General features: G+C 44.7%; 1 protein-coding gene across 1 annotated transcript in view; it reads left to right on the plus strand.

The window, feature by feature from the left end:
* GALNT1 (polypeptide N-acetylgalactosaminyltransferase 1) overlaps positions 1 to 14888 on the plus strand; it is a 664945-nt gene that overhangs the window by 165449 nt on the left and 484608 nt on the right. Inside the window, exon 3 of the mRNA XM_078687736.1 lies at positions 14340 to 14514. Within this exon, the coding sequence (XP_078543862.1) occupies positions 14340 to 14514 (175 nt within the window). The remainder of the gene's footprint in view (positions 1 to 14339; positions 14515 to 14888) is intronic.

The raw sequence follows: 14888 nt of genomic DNA on the forward strand, positions 1-14888 counted from the left end.
CCTTCCCCTCAGTGCTTTGCCTTGGAAACTCTGGTATAAAGTTGAGTTTTCCGAAAAAGGATCTGAATGACACTTGGTGAAGTCTCATTGCCAAATCTACTAATTGCCATCTCCACATTTTCCGACCTGAAGATGTATAAACCTTCCCACAGAGTAGATCCCAAGACTGAAATTTCAATTCAACACCATTGCTTACTGGTAAACTCCTGTATGTACTGTTTTCTGTCTTCCAGCTGGACTGCACAACAGTAATTCAATTATCTGGAATTGCCAGGCCCCCTCATTTTTTTCAATACCACCCTAAGCGGCTTACCATTCAGTGTGTGTCTCTATTTGGCATTGTAAACTGCTATGTTGATTGGTGTTGTTGCACTAGCAAGACTGCATTAAATACAGGAGGTGTGGAACAAGATTTATTTTAAAGGCAGCTACTCTTCTTAACCATGATGGTGCCTTTTCTTACCATATTTTAACAACCCTCCGGATCTCCTTCAACGGGTCTGGGTAAGTGGGCTCCATAAAGGTGTCTGTCTTTCTGTTAGTGGTATTTCTAGATATTGGATTGATTTAGTCGATGACCGGAAGGGCAGTTTGAGCCAGATCCTCAATTTCTCTTCTTGAAAGTGGTTTCTAGGGCTTTTGAATTTGTCCATGTTGATCTGAAATCTTGGCACTCATTGATACACTAGATGTATGTTAATCAAAGCAGTTGGATATTTCCTCTATGCCCACCTTATCCCTATTATGTTGGGTTAGAACTGGGCCCTTTTCGCACCCTTTCACTGACCCTCATTCTAGCAGAGGAAGCTATGTAATATTCGTTAACTTATTCATAAAATTAGGTCCAAAATCCTTGTGGACTGTATCTTATAACAAAAATCCTCAATCCACATGAACAAAGGATTTTTCTGCATTTAAAGGTAAAAGTGCTATCCTGCCATTGAAATCCGATGTGAGTGATTTTTTTTAGGGTCGAGCCTGCGAGACCGTGTGCTAGCTAATGTGTCTTGTGACACGGTTAACAAAAAGGTTTTGAAGTCCACCTGTTGCTTACCATTTGTTGGCTTGCGTGGTATGGTTCTTTACAGTCTCGTAATCCATCAAGGCAGACCTTACATCATTTCCTTTCCTCTCTGTGGAGCAGGGACTAAGCACCCATCCGCTGCTTCTGACATGATTGAGGTAGTATTTTGTTCTGTATCACTTTTAGTGCCCTGCAAACAGAAATGGCAAAAACTTGCCCAGCAGGACAAACACAATTGCACCAGATTCATCTTATATAGTTAACTTTTTTATTTTGTCAGGTCTTCTTTTCTCACTTTGCACTTGTTTTCTTTTGTTTTTGCTCGTGGGCACTGTTCTAAAAAATGTAAGATTATTTTATTGCAAAGCTTGTTACTTACTTATGTGTAATTTCTGAAATTATGCTTTTACACAAAATCGTGCAGTACACCCCAATCCACTTCATTCCACCTCACCTCACACCAGTTTGTCCCACTCAATCCAATCCACCCCAGACTAGACCAGTCCAATCCACCCCAGACCAGTGCAATCCAACCCACTCCAATACAAACCACTCACTTCCGTCAAATCCACTCCAAAACTCCCACCCAAATCTGCCCCGCTCCGGTCCAAAACAGTGTGCCCCGCTCCAGTCCAAAACAGTGTGCCCTGCTCCAGTCCAAAACAGTGTGCCCTGCTCCAGTCCAAAACAATGTGCCCCGCTCCAGTCCAAAACAGTGTGCCCCGCTCCAGTCCAAAACAGTGTGCCCCGCTCCAGTCCAAAACAGTGTGCCCCGCTCCAGTCCAAAACAGTGTGCCCCGCTCCAGTCCAAAAGCGTGTGCCCCGCTCCAGTCCAAAAGCCTGTGCCCCGCTCCAGTCCAAAAGCGTGTGCCCCGCTCCAGTCCAAAAGCGTGTGCCCCGCTCCAGTCCAAAAGCGTGTGCCCCGCTCCAGTCCAAAACAGTGTGCCCCGCTCCAGTCCAAAACAGTGTGCCCCGCTCCAGTCCAAAACAGTGTGCCCCGCTCCAGTCCAAAACAGTGTGCCCCGCTCCAGTCCAAAACAGTGTGCCCCGCTCCAGTCCAAAACAGTGTGCCCCGCTCCAGTCCAAAACAGTGTGCCCCGCTCCAGTCCAAAACAGTGTGCCCCGCTCCAGTCCAAAACAGTGTGCCCCGCTCCAGTCCAAAACAGTGTGCCCCGCTCCAGTCCAAAACAGTGTGCCCCGCTCCAGTCCAAAACAGTGTGCCCCGCTCCAGTCCAAAACAGTGTGCCCCGCTCCAGTCCAAAACAGTGTGCCCCGCTCCAGTCCAAAACAGTGTGCCCCGCTCCAGTCCAAAACAGTGTGCCCCGCTCCAGTCCAAAACAGTGTGCCCCGCTCCAGTCCAAAACAGTGTGCCCCGCTCCAGTCCAAAACAGTGTGCCCCGCTCCAGTCCAAAACAAAGCAATCTGCCCCGCTCCAGTCCAAAACAAAGCAATCTGCCCCGCTCCAGTCCAAAACAAAGCAATCTGCCCCGCTCCAGTCCAAAACAAAGCAATCTAATCGGGCCCACTCAATCCAAAACAATCGGGCCCACTCAATCCAAAACAATCAGGCCCACTCCAGTTTGCCCCAATCCAAAACAGACAGCCGCACTCCAATTTGCCCCACTCCCCAATCGGCCCAATCCACTCCTTTTACAATTCACCCCAATCCATTCCAATCTGCCCCACTCCAATACAAAACAATCCACCCGCTCAGTCCAAAACAATCTGCCCCGCTCAGTCCAAAACAATCTGCCCCGCTCAGTCCAAAACAATCCGCCCGCTCAGTCCAAAACAATCCGCCCGCTCAGTCCAAAAGAATCCACCCCACCCCAGTTCACCCACCTCCAGTTCACCCCTATCCAATCCACCCCACTCCAGTCCACCCCACCCCAGTCCATCCCACTCCACCACAGTCCACCCTAATCCATTTCAATTCATCCCTCTCCAATCTAATCCACCCCATCCAGTTCACCCCACTCTACTCCAATCCACTCCCACCCCAGTTGTCAATTTAATTCATTAGTCTGTATTCGATAATTTGCAATCATAAAAGACAAAATACATACATAAAAAGTGTCAATAAGGTTTAACACCCTAAAAACAGACAATTCATACAAAATGTAATACCAACATTATCGAATCCTAATAAAATCAATCATATGTGACATTTCTCTGCAGTTACTCTTTAAAGAGAGGACAATTTGCGTTAACACAGTCAAGTGCTAGATCTGGTTCCTCAACGGCCACCAGTTTTTTCCTCCTCAACGCCCAAGACCAACTCAGAAATTTTGCAATAGCAATTACTATATCTGCGCAAATATTCGATATCAGGATGCACATAACTGTCATACAAGATCTAGAGCCAAGGTTAACGCACAATGGCTTGAGCCACCTGCGGCGAGGGCCCTTATAAGCCGGGCACACAAAAAGTAGATGAGATATTGACTCTTCCCTAGTATGGCAAAATGGACAATTAGAGTTTAAGGCCTTATCCCATTTTGCAACAAGCGATCTTAACGGAAGAGTGCCCACACGGAATTGATGATGTAGTTTCCTATCTCCAGTTTTCGTAATCAAATTCCAATATGGTTCTTCTTTCGTTCCAAACTTCTGGTCATAAGACACCTGTGAGGGACGTACTACTCACCCTTGACAGGGTCTTCTTGGTTATCATATCCGAGTAAAGCTCTTTGTAATCATTTTTACTTGGGAATATTCCCTACTGGGTCATCCCACAGATGGCTAAGGCCCATTTCGTACAAGTTATACTTAATCTTCTGGAGACATGTAATTTTAGAAGCCAAGTCAGCATTCCTGACATGCATCATTGTATTAGCATAAGGTGCCAGTTCTGTGGTGGTCCACAGTCTCCTCCAGTAAGCTAAGGGTCTAAAACCTGCGACTTCATCACAGGATGTATAACCTAGGTCTAAGAGCAGAGGCTTAATAGGTGTTGTTTGAGGAAGTGCAGTCAGGGATCCTAAAAACTTGTTTTGCGCTTGAACTAAGGGTAATAAATGTTCAACCCCCACAGTTCAGCGCCATAAATAATGGAGCATCTGATTTTCCCATTGTAAATTGCTATAGCTGGCCGTATAGGTTTAGTATGTGACAATCTATATTCCTTTAATAGGGCTCCCGCAGCTGTTTGTGCCTAAGAACTAGAAGATCAAGTTGGAGTGTCCGGTTCATCTTCCTACCCATAGTTACCCCATAATAGGTAAAGGTATCGGTTTGCTCTAATGATGCATTATCCATAACTACTCTGCCTCTAACAGATTTAAATCTATGCAATACCATGAACTTGGTCTTGTCAACATTCACTACCAGGTCATGGTCATTGCAGAAAACTATAAATTAATCAAGGGCACGTTGCAGACCAGACTGAGTTTTTGTTAAAATTAACGCGTCGTCTGCAAACATTAATAATGGAACCCTTGATCCGGCAAAAGATGGAGCATCTGTTGTAAAGTTAGAATAATATGCAATAACCCTATTTATAAACATGGAAAAAGAAGTAGGAGCAAGGACACACCCTTGCCGCACACCTTTATTAACTGGGAAACAATTAAACCGTTCACCCTGCTGCCCCCATCTTACTTGGGCATAATTTACCTCATGCAGTTTGATAATAAAACCAAGGATTTCTAAAGGCATCCCAGCCTCCTTTAATGAGTCCCACAGCTTATAGCGAAGTACTAAATCAAATGCTGATTTTAAATCAGCAAATGCTGCATAAAGGGTTCCCCCTGCTAAAATCACTGTAGACCAATAGATAATCATAAACCAAAAACATGATCAATTGTGCTCACGTGTGGTTGAAAGGCCGCTTGATAGGTAGATAAAACATTCTGATCAATAATCCATTCATTAACTCTACTTAATACAAGTCTTGCAGCTATTTTTCATAGAGTATCAATTAGGCTTATCGGCCTATAATTGCTGGGAACGACGCAGTCTCCCTTTTTATATATGGGGATAATTTCGGCCCCTCGCCAGGTGTCTGGTATTGTCGCACCTCTAGCCATAGCATTTACGATGATAGAAATATATTCAATCCAAATCCTCCTATCCTGTTTGTAGAGATCGGCTGGAATGCAATCTGGGCCAGGAGCCCTCCCTGCAGGCACCCTGTCTAAGACTCTGTCTATCTCTCCTTTAGTGAAGACAAGAACTGTCTCGGCGTTGACCTCTGGGTACAATGCTAATGCTGAGTGAGGAAGCAAATTGGCCTTGAAAGTGCTGGACCCAAAGTTTGGGAGGGACATTGTTGACTGGAGTAGTTCCGGTCATACGACTACCCCATTTAACCAATTCCCAAAATTTGGTCCAGTTCTTCCCATTTGAGGCATTAGTTAGACTCACCCATCTGTCCTCATCATAATCTTTCTTCTCCTTCAGTTGTACCTTCTTATAATTTGCCCTTGCTACTTTAATCTGTTGGTTGACTCCCATCTTTATTGCATTAGAGAGGTGTCGAAATGCAATACCACATGCCTCATTGTAGGCATTGTACTAGTGTGTATTTGGTGTTTATTCCAACCCACAGTATTGATTTTGTGTATATTGTACATTTGTGTATATTGTACATTGATGTTTTAATGTCTGTATGTGTTCATTATTGTTTGATGACTGTTCTTTTGATGACATATGAAATTTAATGAAAAAAAAGTTTTTCTAAAAAAAGAGTAAAATAAAATAGTCGTACCACCTAGAACTGTTAGGTTTAGTTTTTTTGCATTTCATCACACCTAGCCAGTCTGGCTATTTTTTCTGTTAAGCATTTTAACCGGCGGCAGTCTTGGGACATGATTACCTCTCCTATCTTAGATACAGAGTCAACCATTAGGGGATCTGATCCAATCCTAGTTAGGGTCAGTAGTAACGGATCATGATCACTTTCTGGTCTGTGGTGAACCACCATATCCACAAGTCTAGCCCAAAGTTCTCAACTTATAAATATGTAATCAATCCTACTACTTCTGATCCCATTGGAAAATGTGGCACAACTTTCCGCATCCGAGGGGGTTCTCCCATTAGTCGCTCTAATCCCGCGCCCTAGGAATAGGCTTTTCAATTATAGCGCCGCCTCAGTCCATTTATTAATTGGTTTCAATGCAAGGAGAGACACCCCCCAATTCTCAACCTCCTCCATACTAAGGCTTCAGTCATCTATACCTAATGGCTCGAATGTACAGTTGAAGTCACCTACAATAACAAAGACACTTGGGCCATCTAGTCCGTCCATAAATGTGTCTAGGTGGGCAATAGTTGGTGAGGCTTTCCCACCCGGTAACCCTCGCACATACACATTAATTAGTATAAGGTCCGGCTCACCATTAGAACAGATCATAAGAGGAAGGATATCATGACTGTCTATTGATAGTTCCTTTATTTGGAGCGATGCCTGTTGCTTAACCCATATGACCAGCCCCCCACTAGGTCTCCCCTTTCTGTTTGCGATTGCCGCTTTTATCATAAGCCAAATAGCCTTGGCGGCAACTCGTATCTAAAGACCAGGTCTCCTGTAAAGCGATAAAATCATCCCCCCCAACAAAGCACGACTAATCAGAGGACAGGGTTTTATGGAGCAAACCTGCGTTGTTCCAAGATAATAAGGAAAATGCAGGATGATGCGAGCTCCCTAGGTCAACCGGTGATGATGTCGGGGCCGTATACTGGTTCTTGTCCTCCAAGCCGTGAAGTCTATCCACTAAATCTAAATCAGCCATAGGAGAAAAAGCAGAACATGCTACCAATATCGAGGTGGATGGTTGTAGTCAATCACATGAATCTATGTCGGAAAGCGGGGCGAATCTATTGGACAAAGGGAACTCTTGCGATCTATTGGTTAATCCAGGATGCCTCCAGTGTCGCCTACCCATCTCTAAGCGGTTTAAAACATTAGTGTAGTTTGGCCCTGGTTTATAAAAGTACCCTAATGGTACAACAGAGACCCTATCCATGAATCTACATATATGTACATTATTAAAATTGACAACCACGCAATCACCATGCTCTTCCTTCATAGAAGGGCCAATCCACGGTGTTCATCTGGCCATAATCATAAATTTGTCAACTCCCTCCTCCCAGAGCCCAACATCCCTAAGTCGAATATTAAACCACTGCAAAGCTTTACACAATAGTTGATCTGTAGTTTCAGACTGAGTTTCCCGCAGAAGTGGCAAATTTTTCAAAACCACTACTAAGGGAGTTGCAGCCGGCGGCAAATTAAGAACCGAAGAGTTAATTTGTTCAGCATTATGTCCCAAACCTCTTGGTCCTACTGTCCCGTTGGGTATACAGGCTTGTCGATCCGGGAGACGAGTATTGGAAATATCCCTTCTTAAAGCTATTATATCTCTGCCATCACCCGGAGTGCTTGCTGTAGATTGTGCAAATTCACTAGATTGATTCCCTGGGTCATCATCAACCCTGGGCACAACGGCTGACTTATTAGTTGTTACTGTGGCTGGGTTAGTTGGTATCATTACAGCAGTTGATTTGATAGTTGTCCTACTTGTGGGCTGCATATTCAAAGCACACGAAGTTGCCACCACATTTCCCTGGTTGGTGTTTTTATTCGTTAATGCTTGCTTAGGATGAGTAAGGAGACCCTCAAGAGCAGCAAAGCCTGACCTACCCAGAGATTTGGAATTGTCCAGACGTTCCTCTATCCTAACCAGTCTATTGGTGATAGGGGTTAACAAAGTTGTTAAAGTACTCTCAAGTTTCCTCCACAGTTCTTGATCACGGCACAAATTAGTACCCCTCACAGATGCATGATTAGAGTCAAAATCAACCAAGTCTGCATTATCTCTTAAACTGCCCTCCTCAGCTAGAACACGACCACGAGTTTTATTTGACCTAGCCACTTTTGCTGTGCAGGGCCTTTGAGGGCCTCCTCCTCGCTTCCTTTTCACTTCCGGTTCAAGGATCAATCGATTAGTGGTGTTATTTTTAATTGGAGACCTGGCAGATGCTCGTGTAGACATATTGGCGACAATTTTAATTTGGGCCGTTGGCGACTTTAGGGAGTCCATTGTTGGTCCAGGGGATTAGGGACTTCAGTGTCCTCCTCATTATTAATCGAAAGTATGGTAGAAATTACAGCTTGGTGAGGTGGTTAACAAGCTGTAGCTATTGTCCCTAAAGAGGATCTTTTGTTTAATAACGGGTCCAAAGATAGCCGGCGCTCAGTCATCAGAATCTCCTTTTCCAAAACAGAGGGGGCCCTAAGGATGAACTGATCAAGCGTCCCCGCTTGATCACCGTGAGGAGCGCCTAGCTTTTTCCCTTCGCGTCTACTCATCTTGGTGAACCTATAAATACTTTACCCAGGCAGTCAACAAGGGACAAAATAAATAATCTTAGAGGGTTTAAAAGTAAAATTATCTGACTGACCTTACACAATGCTCACGGGCTCAGACGGGCAAAGACGGGCCCGCCCTTGGCCTGGGCTTCGCCCCCGTGCGTTCCGCAAAGTGGGGGCGATGATGCGTTAAGTAGCAACAGAAGCAGGCTCAGGTGCGGGCATTAACAATGGCCCCCTGGGACTTGCAGTCCGTCTGCTCAGGCATCCTCGCTCGAAATCCAGGCGCAGCGGCTCCCGCGTAGCGGGAGTGGCAAGAGGTAATAAGGGCTCCGGTAGGCAGAAGCAGGCTCAGGTCCGGGCAGTAACAATGACCCCCTGGGACTTGCAGTCCCTCTACTCCGGCGTCCTCGCTCGAAATCCAGGCGCAGCGGCTCCTCAGTTCAGTCCATCCAACCTCATTGAATCCAGTTTAATCTTGCCCACTCCAATCTAATCTGCCCACTCCAGTCCATCCCACTCCAATCCACCCCTCTCCTGCTCACTCTGTCACCCCACATCAAACCACCACCCTCCTCTAATCTAATCCACCCACTCTAATCTACCCCACCCCTATCCAATCCAGCTCACCCCACTCCAAACCAGGTCACCTCATTTCCTTCCAGCTCACCCCACTCCATTTCAAAGCACCCCATTCAGTCCACCCTCTCCGATCCACCCCACTGAATGCATCCTACTCTACCCCAATCCACACCCACCTACTCTAAGCCAATCTACACCACTACCTCAATCCGCTCCAATCCACTTCACCCTATTACACCCCAACCCACCCCACTCATCAACACTGCACTCTGACACTGCACCCTACAACACACCTTGCCACTGAACTTGCTACTCAACTCACTCCCCCATACTCCACTCTAGGACACTTCACACCACGAACTTTAAGCCATGCTAAAAAGCAGCCACTCTGGTGTACAACATGGCTAAACCGCTTTGCCAAAGCCATTAGCTCTAGTATAGGCGAGAGCTATTAGTTTTGCCAATGCTTGTGTTTGTGTTACTGATTTGTATATTTGGTGCCACAACTGGCTAATCAGTGTGAGCTAGGTGCGGCATGGTCTCAGTCAAAAACCCGGTCATTTGGTTAATATTTTAACCTCCATGTTTAATGAGATATGAGACTTTGAGGACCATAGAGAGTTGCATCTTTATTTGATTTCATTATATAGTAGATTCTTCTGTTGCGCTGTACACTTTTACAATGACATATTTTGCCCTGAATGTTATTACTCATGGCCTATGGAATGTTATAGTTTTTATCTTTTTGGGACACTGCGTACCTTTGTATGCTTTTATGATTTTAATTGATTGAATAAAGCAATTTTGGCTGATTGATTTGATTTGGGAATTGCTGAGATATTCACTCTTGGGATAGACGGTATTATTGTCCTTTTTAGGTCTCGCGCCTGCGATGCATATGGCGGAGCCATATGCCATCGCGCAGGCGCGATACTATTGTTGCTGGGTCTGCTTCCCAGGAGATAGGAGATGTCACGCGCACGCTCTGGAAGGCGATCGGCGCCGGCCGCGCGCGCGTTTCCCAATCTCCTGTCTCTCTGGGAAGCAGACCAGCAAGCCCCGCCAAGGTACCACGAGCACGTCCCACGTGGGCGCCTACCACGAGGACGACCGCAGCAGCAGGGCAGCCTCGCCGCTCACGGCATCTCGCTCAGCGATCGCTCGCAATCACTTTCACCGCTCCTACTCACTGTGACCCGCAAAGGCGACAACAGGGAATAGACGCCGGACTCTGTGCGCGCTGCTAACACCGTAAAGTAAATATTCATCCCTACTACGCAGTAACTGCTGCTCCTGGCAGTTCGCTTTTCATTTAATTTGATAATGTGTTCAGCAAATGAAGTGGTGCGGGCTGCAGTGTTTTACCAGGACAAATGCATATTTTCAATCATTGTTTAACGGGGGCGGCTCAAGGCAGAGCTTCAACCCCCCACTAGCGCCGTGTGCGATAGGAAGAGTAGGCACTATCAATCGTTATTGTCTGTCTCGCGCGCTGTAATTGCATTTGATAGTCCACTGATTCTGATGTCTGCGCTAATGTTGGGAACAGCGGATAGACAGATGCTCGGGACCAATCATATGCATCCAGTGGGCACTTTGATAAGTTGGCAGCGAGGTTCCGGGTTTGATGATAAATTGTCTCACTGGTCTCTCAGCCTCTCCTGCTCGCTCCTCAGTGATTGCTCTTCCCTTCCGCCATTGAGGGGTCAGGAGTCTCTGCTAAATTTAAAACTGCCATTATTTAAGATGTAGGCGATGCAAAGGCTAGCCCGTCAGTTGATTACACATCTGAACGTTACTTGTTTTTGGTTTAGCTGGTATGTCTTGTTTTTAACAGGGCTGGATGGATACTTTTTTTTATATTCATGGTTCTGAGGGGAGACATAAATTGCCATTCCAAACAAAGACGAGTTTTTTTTTCTATTAAAAACCTGAACTGGCCCCAACAATTATTAAGATCTATATCTTTCGCTCCCTGCGTGGATAACGAGCTCTCTCTCTGCTGGACACAGACGCTGTGTCTCGAGGCTCGGTTAATGAAGCGCACCTTAGGTCGGGAAATTAGCAGGACTCTGACTCCGGAGCCAACCTTTGGTGACCCGGCTGTACATCAAGTGCCTCTGCCATGTCTTCCCTCGTTATCACCCCGTAACCATGTCAACCCCTCTTTGTTTTCATTTCCTGTAGCCTCTTAGCGAGACTGTCGGGTGCTCTCTGGCCAGGGACAAGAAAGAAGGGGGGAGGAAGTCACGTGCATTCTGCCTTTTATGTGCTTGCGTTTGTTTGCTTAAATCAATGGAAACTTCCTATAAAATACTTAAAAAAAAAAAGCTAAACTCAATTATTTGTTTTGGAAAATGTGCATCACTCCCCTCGCCCAAGGCATGCCTTTTATTGTCCAAACACAGTGGCTAGCGTTTACAGTAATTTGAAGTGTTGGAGCCTGACTGACAGCAAAAAGCAGATTTAAAGTTTTACCCTGTGAAGTTTACCGACTCTTTAGGTTTCATAGCTACTTATACATGTTCATTAATGTGGCGGTGGCATAACGGTCAGAGCTGCTGACTTTGGAGCTGGGGAACCAGGTTAGAGTCTCGGGTCGGCTCAACATCACTTAATCTTTCCTGGCCTACCAAAAAATGAATGTGTCCTTGTGTAATGTAACTGGTGCTCAAGTAAAGCGCTCCAATACATTAGGGCGAGTTCTTGCTGTAAAATACTGCAAAAAATAAAGTGTGTAAATAAGGGGAACCATACAGTGGGACTTTGGGCCCTCAAGCCATGCAAGAATAATGCCTCATCTACCCATTGCTGTGTGGTAAAAGACAGCCATCACCCTGATGAAGAGAGTATCTTACAGTCCAAAGCTTTGGTGCCACTGTACCTGCTGCACTATTGATAGCTGCACCCTAGGCTTTTAAATGCAACACTGTAAACCCAACCACTTCTACAGCGCCAGGGTATCGGAAAGTGATTTGGGACCAGTGCAAAGGGTGAATGCGTGATACAAATACACTTAAAACACACTATATGTAGCACTTAGTTTGGATGTTTATAAATATTCTCAAGTTTATACAGATTGGGACTGAAGGCACTGATTTATAAGGTGATTTGTCCTGGATCAAACATTTTTGGGTAAAGTGGGGAAGCTGAGATTAATATAACCTGATGTCTCCTGCCTCTGAAGTTAACCACTGCGACACAAGAAAATGGGAGTTATTTAGAGTTTGGTGGACAAGATAAGTTATGTGTACCCTGTCAACCAAATTCGTGGTTCGCCAGCTCAATTTACAGACCCCCCTGGATATTGCTATTTTTACAAAAGTCACCACGAAAATTAAAACAGTGACTTAAAAAAATAAAAATCGGCTGATCTTCCGTTTATTTGCTCCTCGCTGTCGCCCAAAAAAAGGTGAGCAACAGGCCAGCTGTCATCAGAGGTGTAAAGTACCTCTGTCGCGCCTGTTAATAACTTGCAAACGCCTGTATAGATCTCCCCAGACCCCGCCCTCTCCACTGCTCTTTGTCTCCATCAACCAGTGTTGCCATCAGTTTAAATGAAGATGAAAGTGGCAGCTCACTGTAAAGAGACATGTGTCATTTCGAAGTAGGTGAGATCCATTAAGTAAAGGAGATTACCACTGCTCCCACTAACTCATGAGTTTGTCACTTTCATAACTGGCTTCAATTGGTCCAATCCAAAGATGCTGAAAAACCTGGCAACCGGGAAAGGACTGAGAGACATTGGACGCAGTGTCTATCCTTACAGGCATTCTATTGGGTCACGGAGTCAATGGGATGTTGCGGAGAAGTGTGGCTTAATGATTTTAGCGGCAGACCCTGATGCAGAGGTCTAGCCCGGGACCAGGGTTCAATTCCCCACCTCGGCAGATGTTGGGCTCAAAATTCCACGGACCTGATAATTCTCGCCTGGGTGCCTATTCCAATCATGGAGTCCAACTCTGGGCAATAGCTTATTTATTTATTTTGAAAGTTTTATATAGCGCGAACAAGACCCTTGCGGGTATCAGAGCGCTTTACAAGGTGTGTCTTAGATACATAGGTACAAGGTAAATAACATAAAGTTCAAAGCTAGTCAATGATAGCGTAAACACCCTATCGTAGATACATAGGTATATGGTGCAAAACAAAACGTTCCATGAAGAACTTTTCTCTAGGCTCCAGATATTGCAAAATACTGCTGCAAGAATGGCTCTGAATAAGCCCAGACGTACCCAGTCCCGTCCCCTGCTGCAGTCCCTGCACTGGCTGCCCGTTAGGAAGAGAGCAATCTTAAAACTTCTTATCTTGGTGTTTACATTTTGCATTACAAATGCTATAGGTGTCCCATTTGGGAAAGTTATAACTATTGGCATTGTAAATGACAAAGCTATTAATTTCGTTATTTTCAAAACCAACACATAAATAAAAAATGTGTCATTTACAATACCAATAGCTCAAACTTTCCTAATGCGAGACCTATTGCATTGCAAATGCTTGTTCCTTTAGCTGCTTAATACTTATCAATATGTTTGCTATAGTGACCTCCATTGAATTTCTATGTTCTAACCAAATGTTGGCTAAATAACTCTTCAGATATGTCCTCGGAGTCTGACCTCTTATGTGCATTATATAATTTCTGCCAATTGTTTAAACAAGACATTTTAGTAATGTTTCTCCCTTCTACTTTGGCTTACCTTGTTGGAGAGTTGGAATGCTTTGACTTGCGCGTTAGTGCCAGTAATGTTTCCTGCCTTATTGTTTTATTGTTAATGTTTCTGCTTGCGCCCCCACCCGCTTACTCTGTAAGCATCACCTACCACTGGATCAGGCCGGGGCATGCTGTTTAACCTTTTATTTTTTAACCGTTCCAAGATGTCCGCCCATGTGCATGATTTGATAAATGTCCTTACACTCTCAGAAAATGGATTCAAACATGATCACCACAAATACACTCACATTTGCAGCATCGTGCTTTGAATGTATTTTCCATTATTTCAAGAAAATCTGTTTGAAGGTGACCTCAACGGATGAATCCAGAGCCACCGACCATCTTTGAAGGTATAAAAGACGGCTGCATTGAATTTAGCATATCTATAGCGACCATCTTTGAATGGATTTTTTTGAAAGCAATAGAAACTAGATTCAAATATGGATGCTGCACCCACATATGCACAGAGGTCATAACATTAACGAAGCCAGTAGATTTCACCGGCAAGACCCATTGGTTTTTGTCAATGCTTGTTTCCAGTATCAAGCCTTGCTTTATTCTCTACCAAATACATTAATGCTCCAGAGATCACTTATGGAATAGATGATAAAAAAATAAGGTAAAGCCAGTATTTGCTGTTTAAAGTGTGTGAATGCAGGTGTATTTGGTTCCTGTGATGTGCTACTCTAACATCATCTATGCTGTTCCAGTTGCAGAGCCAGTACCGAGGCCACACGAAGGCCCAGGAGAGATGGGGAAGCCAGTCGTCATACCCAAAGAGGAGCAAGAGAAGATGAAAGAAATGTTTAAAATCAATCAGTTCAATTTAATGGCGAGTGAGATGATTGCGCTCAACAGATCTTTACCTGATGTCAGGTTAGAAGGGTAAGTGCATTGCTTTGTAATTTCTCTTGAAAGGGAGATTTAATTTAAAAGAGAACCATGTTGAAAGCTTTGGCTTACAAGTGCCCATTACCGCTAAAGATATTGGTTACCGGTACAGGCGCTTTAGTGAAGACATAAAAGCATTAAGTGCAGTTGCTCGGTCCTTCGAGCTTTCACCTTGTTTATATTAGATAGATTGGTAGTACTTTTGTTCTTTTGCCAGTTGTGACTGACAAAGAAGAAGTTTCCTTGGAGGAATTTAAACTGTTCTAGATAGTGAATGAAATTCGAAAGCTTTGCAAAATGTCAACATAGATCTGTGGCGTATGGAAATGGATGTGCACATGTACAAATTCCGAATCTTGCCTACCTCT

This window comes from Lissotriton helveticus, chromosome 4_1 (genome assembly GCF_964261635.1).
Source record: "Lissotriton helveticus chromosome 4_1, aLisHel1.1, whole genome shotgun sequence".
Classification (NCBI taxonomy): domain Eukaryota; kingdom Metazoa; phylum Chordata; class Amphibia; order Caudata; family Salamandridae; genus Lissotriton; species Lissotriton helveticus.